The 15,637-nt window shown below is 26.2% G+C and overlaps 1 protein-coding gene across 1 annotated transcript in view; it reads right to left on the minus strand.

The window, feature by feature from the left end:
• Positions 1–2,175: 2,175 nt before the first annotated feature.
• Positions 2,176–15,637, minus strand: part of LOC100207361 (calcium-dependent secretion activator 1) — an 87,918-nt gene continuing 74,456 nt past the window's right edge. The window contains exons 19-28 of the mRNA XM_065818158.1: positions 15,457–15,613; positions 13,587–13,728; positions 12,413–12,568; positions 12,235–12,343; positions 11,065–11,106; positions 10,596–10,673; positions 10,436–10,519; positions 10,012–10,119; positions 6,765–6,869; positions 2,176–2,960 (exon numbers count right to left, since the gene is read on the minus strand). Of these exons, the coding sequence (XP_065674230.1) occupies positions 2,760–2,960; positions 6,765–6,869; positions 10,012–10,119; positions 10,436–10,519; positions 10,596–10,673; positions 11,065–11,106; positions 12,235–12,343; positions 12,413–12,568; positions 13,587–13,728; positions 15,457–15,613 (1,182 nt within the window). The 3' untranslated portion in view covers positions 2,176–2,759. The remainder of the gene's footprint in view (positions 2,961–6,764; positions 6,870–10,011; positions 10,120–10,435; positions 10,520–10,595; positions 10,674–11,064; positions 11,107–12,234; positions 12,344–12,412; positions 12,569–13,586; positions 13,729–15,456; positions 15,614–15,637) is intronic.

Raw genomic sequence — 15,637 nt, forward strand, 5'->3', positions numbered from 1 at the left:
ATGTTGTCTTGAGAAAAAATAAAATAAAAATAGGATTTTTTACAATGAATTGTCTATGGTGGCAGATTTTTTTCTTTTCAGTTGCAGAGATACTGCAGCTATTGTTAATGTTACTCTAAAAGGCGTGGAATGCTAAATGAACTAAATATGCTTGATAGGAAAAAAGTAGAGCGAGAAAGACTTTGTGCTAGACAAAAATGATAATTGGGAGAAAATGTGATACAATGTAAAGGTTTTGATGAAAGAAAAGCCAATGCAATAACAACTACAGGAACAGTTAAAGAAGAAAATATGACAATGTTAGAAAATCAAGCAGTAGCTATGTAGCTATATCTAACAACTGATAATAGAACTTCTCGCTGCATCGCTGATGAGATGCTACCTTATGTGATGCAACTGTATTGAGAGAGCAACCGTGGCGCAATAGTTAGAGTTCTGGCTCAGAACCCAGAGGTCCAAGATTCAACAGCTCCAGCCTAATAAGCGACGGTAAAGAAGAAGGCGTGAACTTCCATGTTAAATGTTTTTCCGCGGTGCTCTGTGATTAAACCGTAATGACTACTGGAAGTACCTTAATAATTATAAAATGACTGTAAAGTATGGTGTCTCAAACTATAATCTGATAAATGCAAAGACACTAAATAAAAACGTTATAATAATAACACTAAAAGTAAATAATAAGAATAATAGTAATAACAACAACAATAATGATAACAATAAATGGCAATATAAAAACATGTGGATGTATATTATATTATGTATAATTATGTATAACAAATTAATAAAAAATTGATGATTAAAAATAAATAATTGAAACAACAGTGTAAAAAATAAATAATGGTAACAATAATAACTAATGACAAATTAGCAAAAAAAAAAACAAAAATAAAAAAGGTAAATATTTAGTTTACAATAAGATAATACAAAAACAATAAATACCACTTCATAATTTATTGTTCTAAACTATTCATTGCTTTTTCTGTAACATCTGATTTATAACTTTAGCACTACGGCTTTTATGTGCGTTCTCACGTGAATTCAACGTGAAGACTGCTAATACCAATCATTATGTATCAATTGTGTCAGCCATTATGCAAAGAAATGTAGCATTCATTATGTAATTAATTTGTACCAAAATGGTACGCAAATAATTAATGATTCGTTAGTAATGTCCAAATGGAAACATTTGTGTAGCAATTATTACAAAAACAATTAAGCGAAAACCAGATTCTTAAACTTTAAAGTAGACTTTTGTAAAGTTAATTATTAAACGTGTGCACGAAATAAATGTGAATGAGTAAATTCGTAATTTTTTTTTCAGTGGTTGTATTAATATATTTTTTCATTGCTTTTATATTTTGTTGGCAACATGTAATGATTTGTGTTTGTATTTTGTTGGCAACATGTAATAATTTGTGTTTATATTTTATTGGCAACATGTAATGATTTCAAAAAAAGATTTTAGTTTGACCATTTAAACTTAAAAATAAGTTTTAAAAATGATAAAAAAGAAAACGTTAAAAAAATATTTTGAACAAAATTTTTGGAAAATCTGAATTTAGCTACAATTCAGTAGCAATAAAGTTGTAAATACATTTCTATATCGTTAGTCATGTAGTTTAACGTTTTTCCTAAACAAAATCAACCAAATGCAAATCTAGTAATAGAGGAAAGGAGGTTTTTTAAGATATAAAACTAGTTAAAAAACTGGTTCACAGTTTTATGAATAACCCAAGACTCTTACTAAGTGAACACACAAAAATATGAGAATTTTCTCATTGTTTTGTTGTATAAGTTTAATATAAACATTTTTTCAAGCTTTGATTTGGCTATTTTTGCAGGTATGACAAAAAATCGGCACCCTATACTTCTGAGTCCACACTTTTTGGTAAAATATATGTTAAAGCGCGTTAACAAAAACGTCTTTTACCTCCTACTAAATCACATGATAGTAGACGTGTGTTTTTGCCCGATTTATCATTAAGTCATTATTGCAAATTGGCTATGAGATGGTATATATAAAAAAAAAAGACAATGAAAGTTGTTCAAAACAGCAAACCCTCCAAACTGCCCAGTATTTAAAATTATTGCAAAGTACTGGGTAAGCTTATAGAATGTATTAGTTTCAGAAATTCGGTCTGACATTGTTTAACTAAAAAATTTACAAAAACTTGGTTATTAAAATAAATATTTATTATGTTAAAATTTTATAATCGTTAAAAAATGTAACACCATGATATTTTTCATTTTGAACTTATAAAATAAATGACAAATAAGAAAATAACAAAGTAGACAAACAAATATGATACATCTATTTATAATCAAAAAAAAAAAAAATATTTTTATTAATACTATAAAATTTAATTAAAATTTTGAATGTACTCCATTTATAAATATTAGACCTGCAGAACTACAAAACTATAAAATTACTTCCGCAATCTTCATGCATCAAATAAATATTACCAGTATATAAACTACAAGGAAATTAATTATGATTTATGCTAGTTACTAATTTAAGGTTATGAATGGATTATTTAAAACAACGGACTGATTCTAATTTAAATTAAATTGAACTATTCTCTTTAGCTTGCAATCAATAGATACTAGCCAATCTTGCAAAAGCAAAAAAATTTAAAAAAGATTTCAGAATGAACTGGCGATTAAATATATTAATTTAAGTAATATGGGTAGAAATAGAGCCTGAAAATATTTCAAAAAATTCATGAAAATACTATAAAACTGCGATCAATTCAAAAATATCAGTCATCTTCATAGTCAGAATCTCCTTTTTGTATTTTACTTTCGTAGCTTTTGACCTCAATTTCGCGTGTCAAAATAGTAGGCTCAGTTAAATTCAGCATGGCTTCTTCTAACTGCAACTTAGAGTAAGCAGCTTTATAATCATCATTTTCTAAATCATTCTGTGTAAGTCCCTCTTGCTCAAACAATTTTCGACACGGCTGTAATAAAAAATGCAAAAAATAAATGCAATAAATAAATAAATGCAATAAATAAATAAATAAATGCAATGTAATAAAAAATGCAACTAAAATTTAAGTCAGACATAATCATAATAAATATTAGACACAATTACACATTAAATCAAATAAATGTACAAAACTGAAACAAATACCATAAAAATAGAGACCATGAGATTTAAATTTATATACATATATATACATACATACATACATATATATACATACATACATACATACATATATATATATATATATATATATATATATATATATATATATATATATATATATATATATATATATATATATATATATATATATATATATATATATATATATGTTGTCAGGTATACCGACAGTAGAAGTCGAAATACCGGTTCAGATTAAAACAGAAATCATCTGGAATATAACAAATAAGAACTGAAAGAACAAAGTTTTACTTTTATACCAAATATTCAAAACCCACTAAATCTTTTTCTATTTACTTTTTTCAGACAACAATGTTAATTAACCAATCTAGCGTCTGACATAGTTGAGTGCAAAACATTATTAAATGTTCTTTCATAACTAGCAACATAGACAGTTGCTGAAGAAAACTTAAATGCTTTAAAAACTCTTGGCAATTCATTTTGCCTTTGCCACAAAAGTTTCAATCTTTCATTGTTTGTTGGAACATCAGATTCAAAAATTATAATTATAAAAATTCCTTGTTCTGCTTAAGATAAGCATTAGCCTCCATTATTAGGCTTAAAAAGGCTAACTTTTAACATCTTTTATTCTAAAGACTTTTATTCACTGCTGAAGAGGAGAAAATTTCATGCTCAAACAGAAAGCCAGTAAATTTTACTTTATTTCATAAATGAGAGTTGTTTTGTAAACAAGCAATTAAATTGTTGGATGATACATAATTATAGTTAAGAGCCTATTAGGTTGGTGATCATAAGACAGCGAGGTTTGTCATCATGGTGTTTTAAAATTTATCTTCCTATACTTTTAGCGCAGCAGTTTTATATATGCTACATATTTTAATTGCTACATTTATTTCACAATATATAGCAGCTTCATCATCTCTGATTCTTTCAAGAGATTGGATTAAAGAAAATACAATTACTTGAGCACCTAAAATGTTGAACTCAATTTTCTGCAACTCATTGCTAAGGGCCTCTATTTTTGCAACGACTTCTTCATAACATTAACATAATGATTAAGTCTTCTTAACTTGGACTTGGTTGGTACTTGAAGAAACAAATAGAGTGCATTTTAAGAACACAATTTCTTTTAACTGCATGTTCAACTACTTCAAGTATTTAAAACATTTATTTCATTTATTTAAACATTTATTTCATTTAGTTAAACTTTTTATTTTTACTCATAAAGTAACACAATTTGTTTGTTTTTTTGAAATTATCTGTTATTCAATTTAAATATTATTAAGTCTGCGAACCCTGTACCTGTTTTGTCAGTCACAAACCTACGCAATTTTTTATATAATATTATAGTCATTATCCATGAATCGCACACCACTTGCTAACTTAGTATCATGTGACAAACCAAAAGTTATACCTACCTTATAAAAAACATTAATGGTTGATAAACTTCGGAAACAATTTTTCAAGCATCGTGTTCGTGCAACAAATAAAGTTTCATGTGTGTCACATGTTTTGTCATACTTTTGAAGTTTTAGGTTGCTTATTCATCATTTTATTTCAAAATTATATTTTGGCATAAAATGTCTAAATCTTCCATTTTTGTCTCAATCATCTCCAAAAATGCTGTTGCTTGCTAAACTAATCAAGCCAAATCTATAAAAACTTTTGTAACACACTTATTTTTCACTAATGAGAAATTGTCATTATTTTTTGCCTAAGAGTATATTAATGTGTTAACTTATTTTTCACTAATGAGAAATTGTCATTATTTTTTGCCTAAGAGTATGTTAATGTGTTAAGAGTATATTAATGTGTTAACAACAATTGAATTAGTTTAGTAATGAAGCTTTGTGAGATATATAGCAAAAAGCTCTACTTTTAAGTATGCTGTACTCTAAGTGAGAGTATTCGTGCATTACCAAAATAAAAAACGGTTTTGCATCATCTTTTTTTATTGATAGATAAGTAATTAAGTTTTATTTGATGTGGTCCAAGCTTTAGGATTCATGCTCAATTAGATTTGCGTTTGAAAATCAAAAATTCTTTGATTTTAAATTTTTAGACGCATGCTAGGATCATGCATTAGAAAATTTTAATAAGAGTTTCAATATTATTATGTTTTGTCTGTTTAAAATATTAGCAAGAGTTTTACAAGTAGCATCCACTAAAATTTCTGCTAAAACTTTAACATGGCAGTCAAGCTTTTCAGTTAGAAGTTTATATTGTTTTGCAAGTTTAATAAATCTGTAAACAAAATTTCTTTTCTTTTTAAAATCACCATAACTTGATTGGGATTCTACTAACAGAATTTAAGTACAAAAATGCAGAATTTCAAGTGCTGCTATTACTTTGTCACTGTTTTGTAATTTGTTATTTCTCATAAGTTATCACTTTATGATTTCACATATTGCTGTACCAGTGCAAGACCATAACATCTCAAAAACTATTTTAAATATAGGAAACGGAGTATTAATCTGCCAAAAGAAATAAGATTTGTGTTTTTTTGATAGAAAAAATGTAACAATGAGAGCATTGCAGTGTTTTTATTTTCTAATATTATTATTTCCATAATGAAGTCAACTTTAACATTGAATTTCTCATAATAGGTAATTTTGAGATGTTATGGTCTTGTATTGGTACAGCGTTATCAAAATGATAAATCTGATTACGTGTTAACTTAAACAAGAGGAAGTAGATAATTATTTACATTATAAACTAAAAGCAGTTTGTCTGTAAAAGAAATGTAAATAATAAATTAACACAGTTTATAAATTAATTATTAAAACAGTTCAGGATAGTCTGAATAATATTGGGGTTAAACTATTAGGCATTATATTATTTTACAATTGTCTTAAAATAAATTTATACCTAAGATTTGAAGTACTTACAACTGTAAAACAGATATGTATGCTATAAAGATAAGCAAAACTAGTAAATATATGCTTAACTAGACATGCTATTGTCGGAGTTTGGGTCAAATAAATTTGATCAAATACAAACTCAAATAAGTTAATTCTAGATTATCAAATACAAATTCAAATACAAAAACTCATACTTTAATTTAAAACAAAAATATTAGATTTTTTTGAGACAAGACTAATAAAATGATGAACTAAATAGAAGAATGAAAACAAGTCTTCTAACAAATAACAAATACCTTAATAAATCAAATTTTAAATTTATTCAAGTGGAAATAATGAAAAAAAAATGAACTTCTTGCTTTTTCTGAAGAAAAAAAAAAACACTCGTTAACTTAGTTTATGGAATTGCAAATACATTTCAATCAAATACAAATACAAATATTTAAGAAATTTTTTAATCAAATACAAATATGACAATTTAGCCTATTTTGACTAAATACAAATACGTACTTGACCCCAACCCTAGCTATAGTACATATCTATCTATCTATCTATCTATCTATCTATCTATCTATATATAAATATATATATATATATACAAAGTCTGAAAATTTCAACTGAAAAGTTTATAACACTGGTCTGTAAAGTAAATATAGATGATAACATTAACTATTTTTCTTTATTATAACACAAACCTAAAAAAATATCTTGAATAAACCATTACACTAATGACACATACAAAAAATAATCTTACTATACTGTCATAATAATACCTCAACAATATTTGACAAAACTTTGAATTGATATACATGCAGAGCCACTTCTTGTCTTTGGACCAACCAAGAGCATAATAAGGAACATAACTTTTCCCATAATGCCTTAAACAAAAATTTCAAAAATTTCATTTGTATTTTTAGATGGTTTTTTTAAAAAAAATAATCACCAAGAAAAGATTTTTTGAAACTTGGTTAATGTTTTCTGAAATCTGGGTAAATAAGAACAATAAAATTGTTTTTTGAAGAACCTAAATTTTAAATCAACATTTTTGTTATAGCGTACTTTAATTTATGCCAAAAAATATGCTTTAAGCTAAAATTAAAGTTACTTTTAAAAAAAGTGGGATTTGTGAAACCTACAAATAAAAAAAAAATGATATAAAAAATATAACAGTTGAAAAAATTTAGAAAATATTCTGTTATGAAGGGAGATTAAACACTACATCGCCATTTTAATGCAAATGATTTTGGCTCATTGTTTATATTATTATTATTTGGCTTTAAGTAAAAAATCGAATCTACTATAGGATATATAAAAAACTTTGATCTGCTATAGGATAATGCTTTAAGGAAACATTTTGTGATTTTTATTTATTAATATCTTTAATTTTTCATTAGCTAATTAAACACTTCATGAAAAATTCAAAAATTTTTTTTTTTTTTTTTGAAATTGCTACACAATTTTAATTTTTTTAAGATCAAAGTTAAATACTCTTAAAAAAAATAAATTACATAACAACAAAGAACAGATCAGATCTAAATCAAGGTCAGGTCAGGTCAGGTTTTGGATCACCAGGATCACCAAGCTACTGGCAACATGCAATCCAGTATTATCTGACCCATGTCCTGATACACTGTAGGAAACTTTAAATTTCCCTGCCTTGGGGCTCTTGGTTGAGGCTCTTACCTAGAGATAGTGTCTCAATAAAAAAACTCATCTTGAACAGATGCTAACTGCCTTCAACTATTTGGGTATGCAGAATAATTTTGTCAACCAACCTTGTACCCCCTAATTCATCTACTAGGCAGACGCAGACATAGACCTGTGTTACATTGTTTCCTGTCTAGTATGATGAATGCTGGATCTTCTTGACTCTACTCAGATTTTGATTGTGCCTCCTCGAGTGGCCATGCAACTCTGCAAGATATTTAACTCTTTAATCAACAAATTTCTAACATTCCACCAAAAATCTAATTTCTCTAATAACTCTTGCAATCAATACAGATTTCAATTTTTTCATTTTTTTTCTCGTTCTATGGCTGACTTGCTAATTGCTGTAACTGAAAGATTATATTGTTCATTAGATGGAGACGGAAAGACAAGGGCTATCGCTCCTAATATATGAAAAGCTTTCAATAAGGTTTAGAATGCTGGTCTTCTCTATAAGCTTGTTTCTAGAAAAATATCTAGAAAAATTTTTGAGATTAAAGTTATACCAATTTTTTGCCATTTTGCCGAAAGCCAATTTTTTTTTCCATTTCCAGTAACTTTTGAGGTACCTCAAGGTTCCATACTCAGTCCTGTATTGTTTCTTATCTAAATTAATGATCTTCCTGACAACCTTACAAAGTAGGTCTAATGGCTGATGACTTTATACTCTTATCTTGACAAAAAGTCTTCTCAAATTCAAGATTGGCTTAGAACAGGCAGCCAATCTTAAATTTTATCTCTTTTCTGCAAAAGCTTGGATATTGCAGTGGCTTATGAATTTTAACTCATAACAAATTATTATTTACTGCAAACAATTATTGCAATATTGTAACTATTTCTATATTGATGTAAAGCCCCCTTCTTTTTGAAATTAATACTGATATAGATCAAGTAAATTTACTAAACTAAAATACAAAATAAAAAACTTTTGAAGTTTTATAAATATTATATACATAACATATTTAAAGGTATTATATACTGTAACAAACAAAAGAGAGATTTGTAAAAAAGCTTACACTTTCTAAAAACATCAAAATACACGGCAGAAATTTGTTGCACATATGTCAAGATAATTATGTTATTAATTTGCTCAGGTAATTAGTTCTAATAAGCTGTAGATAGTCTGAGAAAATTATGGTCTGAAACTTAATAAAGAAAAAAATTAATAAGACCGTCCTGCTACTCCAGAAGATGCCGCTGTGGAGACCAAAAAAAAAAAAAAAAAAAGCCTGTAACTAGCAAAAACTTTAAAACTTTATTTTACCAACTAAAAGTTTTTTTGCTATATTTATTTTTTTGCTATAAATATAAATGCCCAGATTGAAAAAATTGAAAATGTTTTGTAATAATGGGTGGATTTGATATAACTAGCTCCCTGTGACCCAATTTCCTTTGCTTTGTAGATTTGCTATGATGAATGGTTGAAATTTTATTTTCTAAGCTTTGAACTTTGAAAAATCAATCAATAAAGTTAATCTGTGCACCTAGAGCATTAAAAAGACAATTTCTTTTTTAAAGTAGGAAGGTATTTTCATTCAATTTAGACTTTTTCTTTCGAAATGAATTACAGGGTAAAAGTTCTAATGAGCTCTAATCATGCCAATAAAGAGTGTATATATTGTTTTTCTTCTCTAAGAGCAATGTTTAAATGAATTATTTTTCTACCATTTATTCAAAAAAGGTGAAGAAATAAAGGATAGATAAATAGCTGAATAAGTAAAAAAATAAAGGTATATGTAAATAAACTCTAAACCCATATTTTACAAGTCATGACAGCTAGTGTTTATGTGTGTGTGTGTGTGTGTGTGTGTGTGTGTGTGTGTGTGTGTGTGTGTGTGTGTGTGTGTGTGTGTGTGTGTGTGTGTGTGTGTGTGTGTGTGTGTGTGTGTGTATATATATATATATATATATATATATATATATATATATATATATCAACACTGCACCTTAATAGTTATTAAAAAAAATTAAAAATTAAATTAAAACAAACAAAAAGTTAAGTTAAACAAAAAAGAAAAAATACACGAGATAAGAAAACAAATAATAAAAGTGATAAGAAAACAAACAATAAAAAGATAGAAAAAGAAGAAAATATAAACTAATAAAGAAGAAAATTATAAACAAAGTTCATGGAAAAATATAAAATGCAGTCAATATAACCCTAATAAAAATACATTGGCTAAATTTGGTCAAGATTACTTTAAGACTATTTAAAAACTGTTATTTTGCAGCATAGCAAATACATGGTTGCTACTGGTTACTTTTTTTTCTCAACTAAAACACTTTACATTAAAATATTTAATTGTTACTTACTTTTTCAAGAGTAAAGACATAAGATTCACATTCAACGGTTTTACGGAGTTCTCTAATATTTCTTACAACAAAATGATAAAAGTCTTCAGCAACATCTTCAGTTGGCTTCTAATACAAAAAACAGTTTTGAATAAAAATGATGAGTTTATGATATAACACTTAACAACAACTTTATGATTTAAAACTCAGCAACAAGTTTATGATGCAACACTAATCTGCAAGTTTACAATTTAACATCTAACAATGAGTGTATAACTAAACACTTCACAACAAGTTTACATTTTCACATTTAACAAGTTTATGATGTAAACTTTTTAAAACTTAGTGACAAATTTTTAACTTAATAAATAGCAAAAAATTTACAAATGATGTAAAAAAAGTTAATTTTTATGCCTAGCAAATATTGTAAAATTCAGATGCTTACCATCAAATTTAAAATCTTAGAAGATAGTTTTCCCTGATCATATCGAGCAAGTTTCTTCAATAGCTCTTTCATTATTGAACAAAGCTAAATAAATTACAACTTAAGAAACAAAACTTTTTAAAAAAGTTCTTGAGTAATTCCAATGTAAAAAATTTCTTACTTTATCAATTATTAAAGCAATGCTATCCATTTGCGCTTTATGTATAAAATCTTTTATGTTGGTGTGATAAGAAATTTCCTAAAAAATCATTGTAAATTAAAGAAAAAGTAGACAAAATAAATAAAACAGTCATAGTAATTAATATGTAAGATACATAAACATAATATACATGAATAATAAATAAGTAAAGCAAAAATACAGCAGCATAACGAAAAATACATACAACATAACAACAACAATACAGCCGTAACAACATAACAACAACAACAATACAGCAGTAACAACATAACAACAGCAATACAGCAATACAGCAGTAACAACATAACAACAACAACAATACACCAGTAACAACATAACAACAACAATAATACATCAGTAATAACATAACAACAGTAATACAGCTGTAACAACATAAAAACAGCAATAACACAGGAATGAAAACATAGCAACATAAATAAAAGCAACAAACTTCAGGATAAGATAGATCTTCAACTGTGCACAGTTCATCAGCCTTAAAAAAAAAAGTAACTATTTAAAGCAGATTGTTTTAATGAAAATGATAATAAAATTGAGTTTTAATCATGCTTTTTATGGCCAAATTAGTTTATTCTTTATAATATAAAAATGCTGCTTAATTAATATTAGCTGATGTTTTTGTAATAATATAAAGAATTAAAAGGAAAAAAAAAAAATAAAAAAAAAAAGACTTTTTAGCATTTTAACTGCACAACCTCTATTAAAGCAAAATAATGATTGCTTGGAGCTATTAGAAATTGTGTAACCTCAAAATTATATAATAAAGTGTTAACCAAACTTTCCAAACAAAAATATCACATAATTTAACAAAACCCCTTTTCATATGAGCCCCATCTGTGAAATACCTTTTAAATTAAAAGTGGTTGTTTTTATTCACAAACTCAAATTCCTCAAGAAATAAGAGTCCTTTTTTGGACTTCCTACCCCTGAGTAGCACTTTGGCCTTATCCAAAAGAAGTATACAAAATAAAAATTATTACTGTTTAGCAATTATATAACAAGTTATAGTCTTTTTTATAGAGTCAATTTTTTAAAGTCAATTTATAGTCTATGAAAAAAATCAGTATGCATATGTGCTCATGGAGCATCTTGGGGAGTCTTTTTATGAGTCTTTAGTAATTTAGGAAAGGTAAAAAAGTAAAGTATAACTATTTTATAAAAACAATATTAAAATATTAAATGTATTAAAACATTGTTGCATTGCATTTAATATTTATTTTATTATATTTTATAAAAACAGTATTAAAAAGCAAACCACCTTAAGTACCTCACATATTTAACAATTTTTAGTATATTAATTCAATTATTAAATAAGGAAGAGAAACACTTTTGAAATTCAGCAATTAAAAAACAGTTGAATAAACAGGTTTGAAACTCTGAAGTTTAATTATTAGTAACTTTCATAAAAAGAATATTGTCTAGACAAAAAAAAATTGAAACAAATTTAAAAGTTGAAAACCCTATAAAATTTTAATTGATCATAAATTTTTTTAATACTGCATTGTGGTCTTTTGCTATTAATGAACTGAATTGCACTTTTATTCTGTAACAAAATGATGCCAAAAACAAAACTGTAAAGCATAAAACTTTCAAACTCACTAACTTGTTCATCTGCTCTGCAGAGTACATTGATCATCACACAAACTTCAACCGGAATAACATATTCAAGATTTACTTTTCCTACTAAATGCCGTCTAATATCATTTGATACTCTGCTTAAAAAAAAAAGTAGATTAAAAAAATAATAATAATAAAAATGAATAGGCCTGTAAAATTACTACCTGTTTACAATCGCTTCGGTCATGTCAGCAGCCATTCGTTTTAACCGAGTTGCAATATGTTCTGCAAAAATCTCATCTGGCCAATGAAGATCTTGAATAAAGGCTTGAATAGAGCTGAGTTTCCAAAACACCTCTTCTGAAGTAGCACACCCATGTCTGTATAAATTTTTTATGTGTTTATATATTATTAAAAAATTTTATATATGTGACATAGTATAATCTATCTATTAAAAAATAACAATAATATAGTAAAATATGTGTGCAACAACATATCAATCAGTTTGACTTTGCTTCAATATAAAAGGAATAAAAAATTCAAAAAAGTAAAAAATAAACTAGATATTTATTCAAACTTTTAAAGTCTAAACATTCATCGCTTGTTCTAAAGATTTTGAATGTTCATTATTTTTAAAGAATAATTTATATGCTTTTAGTTAAGAGCGATTTTAGGAAGTATGACAAAAGCGAGTTCACTTTTGCCACAGTTCCTAATGTAAAAAAATCAATAGTTAGAACCATTTGTAAACAATCAACTAACAAGAGATTACAGGAGTGGCAACTCACAAGAAATGACAGGACTGGTGACTCATCATAACAAGAGATGAAGTGGTTTGCATGAATGTATAATGACGGTTAGTTTTGATTGTAGGAAATATGTTGTGGGCAAAGTCAAGAAAAAATGACAAGGAGATCGGGTACAAATGTAAAAAATAAGAATATGTAATATAAGTAATATAACACAGTCCCAGGCTCCCAGACACATATGTGTCAGGGAAACACATTGGCCTTGGCAGTAAACAATCAATGACATACAAAATTTTAATTTAAATTCTTTAATTGGTATTTAATGTGAGCATTAAATACTAATTAAATTAAAACTAATAAAATTAAAAATATCTCTTGATTATCAATTAAAAAGAACTTAAAATGCTTCTTGTTTTATTAAATTTTATGCCAAGAGTAAACATTCATTTTGAAGCTGAACTTGTTTTAAATAATTATTTAAAATTATAGAATTTTTTAGTTTCAACTTAGTTTTTATTAATAACTATCATCTAATTGAAGTAAAAATTATTTTCTTCTCTGACGCTGCAAAATTCTTTTTTTTTCTGTAACTCAGCTAAGTATTAAATTAATTTACAAGTAACACACTAAAATAAATAAAAATACCCACCCAACTGATTGATAAGTTTCTTTGGCAAATCCTTTATCAACAGATCTTGCAATTGATGATTCCATGAGGTCTATGTAACGGACAATGGATGGAGAAAACTTTTCCATTAAATGTGTGTGAAACTTCCCCCCTCGTAATGATGCTATTAATAAAAGAATATACTCAATATATTTAAAACAATACAAAATACAATATTTAAAACAATAAGAATAATATATTTAAAACAATACAAAAAAAAACTAAAACCAAACAACTATTAAACAACAGTATAAGAAGAGTTTGAAAAACTCTCCTTGAAAAAAAGATCTGGTAAATGATCAAATGAATGCCAATACCCTGTCTTACATTACCAAAAAAGTTCACAGATTATTTACAAACACTAATTGAATTAAAATTCTATAAAACTGGGGTCAGTGAAGTCATGGTCAGCGATTTTATGGTACCAAAATTTTAGTCTGATACCAAAAAATAATCAGTTCTCTGTACAACTTTCACTCAAAAAATAATGACAGTATAACTGAACACAAATTTAAAACTTATTATTTAAAAAAGAATTAGAAGTTTTCAAATCATGGACTGGTTTGTTTTTTCATTATATAGCATCTCATGACTCATATCAAGAAATTATTTTTATTCTCTGACAGCACCTAAATTTATTAGGTGTTGTGTAGTTTAAAAAAGGTATCAATCCAAATGTGTTGTTTATGGAATACAACCCATTTTCTAATGTTAGAAAATGGGTTGTATTTCATATATTAGTGGCATAAGTATTGGTTAACCATTGATTAACATAACTAAAAAAAAATTATAGGTAAGCATTAGAAAAAGAGCAACATATTTCATTTGAGAAACAAAAATAACAAAAAACAATGACAATAAAAAAAAATTGTCAAAAAAATATCAAAAGGTTTCTTCTAACAGTTTTGCAAAAGAAGAGCCAAGGAATTCAAAAAACTATTTTTACAAAAAATTCAAAGTTAAAACTTCTATTTACATTTTATTATTAAAACTATAATAATAAGATTACAAGTGATGACTTTTAGAAGACCACGAGTGATGACTTTTAGGAGATTATGAGTGATGACTATTAGAAGTTTACCAGTAATGACTATTATAATAAAGAATTTTAATTTGATAGCTATAAAAATAATGAATTAATAAACAACTAATAAAAATTTATATCTAAAAACAAATGGAAAGCAACACAATGAGCTGATAAATTGTTAATTTTATAAGTTTGATCAATCAAACAACAAACAAAACCCAATTTGTAGCGAGAGGGAACGAAACTGAAAAATTTTTGAAGAAAAGATCTGAATAAGTTTTTTATGATAAACTGATATTGTAAAGAAATTGGATTTTTTATTAAGTACATCTAAAATAATAATCTGGTTTACTTGTTCTTTTTCCATTATAAAAATCAATTTTTATGTTGTTTACTAAGATGATTAAAAGATTCTTGGGCTTCATATTCAGAGTTAAAGATAGCAATAATGTTATTATGGGTTGCTAGATATAGTTGAATGTGAGTCTGATAAAGGATATGATCAAGCATGTTTTAACGTTGGCATGTTTTAACGTTACAAAAAAGTTCAAAATTGTATACAATATATATATCTTCAATTTTATATTGCTTTAAAAAGTAAAATATTGCGACATTAAGTTGAAATATATATATATAATATATAATATATATAAATATATAATATGTATATATACATAATATATAAATATATATATATATATATATATATATATATATATATATATATATATATATATATATATATATATATATATATATAATATAACCACACACACACATAATAAATCATAATAATATAAAAACTTTATGGCATTATAGCATTACATTCCATCCGAAGATAATTGTTCAGCATTTGAAATAATGCAAAACTGTCCCAAGTATCAGGTGGCTGACTATCTAATGCCTCATCCATATCAACAGCAAATAATGACCAAAAGATTTCTGTATGTTCTGTCATAAGTTCATGATACCAAGCAAGAGCCTAAAAAAATTTTAATTAAAAAAG

Source organism: Hydra vulgaris, chromosome 14 (genome assembly GCF_038396675.1).
Source record: "Hydra vulgaris chromosome 14, alternate assembly HydraT2T_AEP".
Lineage (NCBI taxonomy): Eukaryota > Metazoa > Cnidaria > Hydrozoa > Anthoathecata > Hydridae > Hydra > Hydra vulgaris.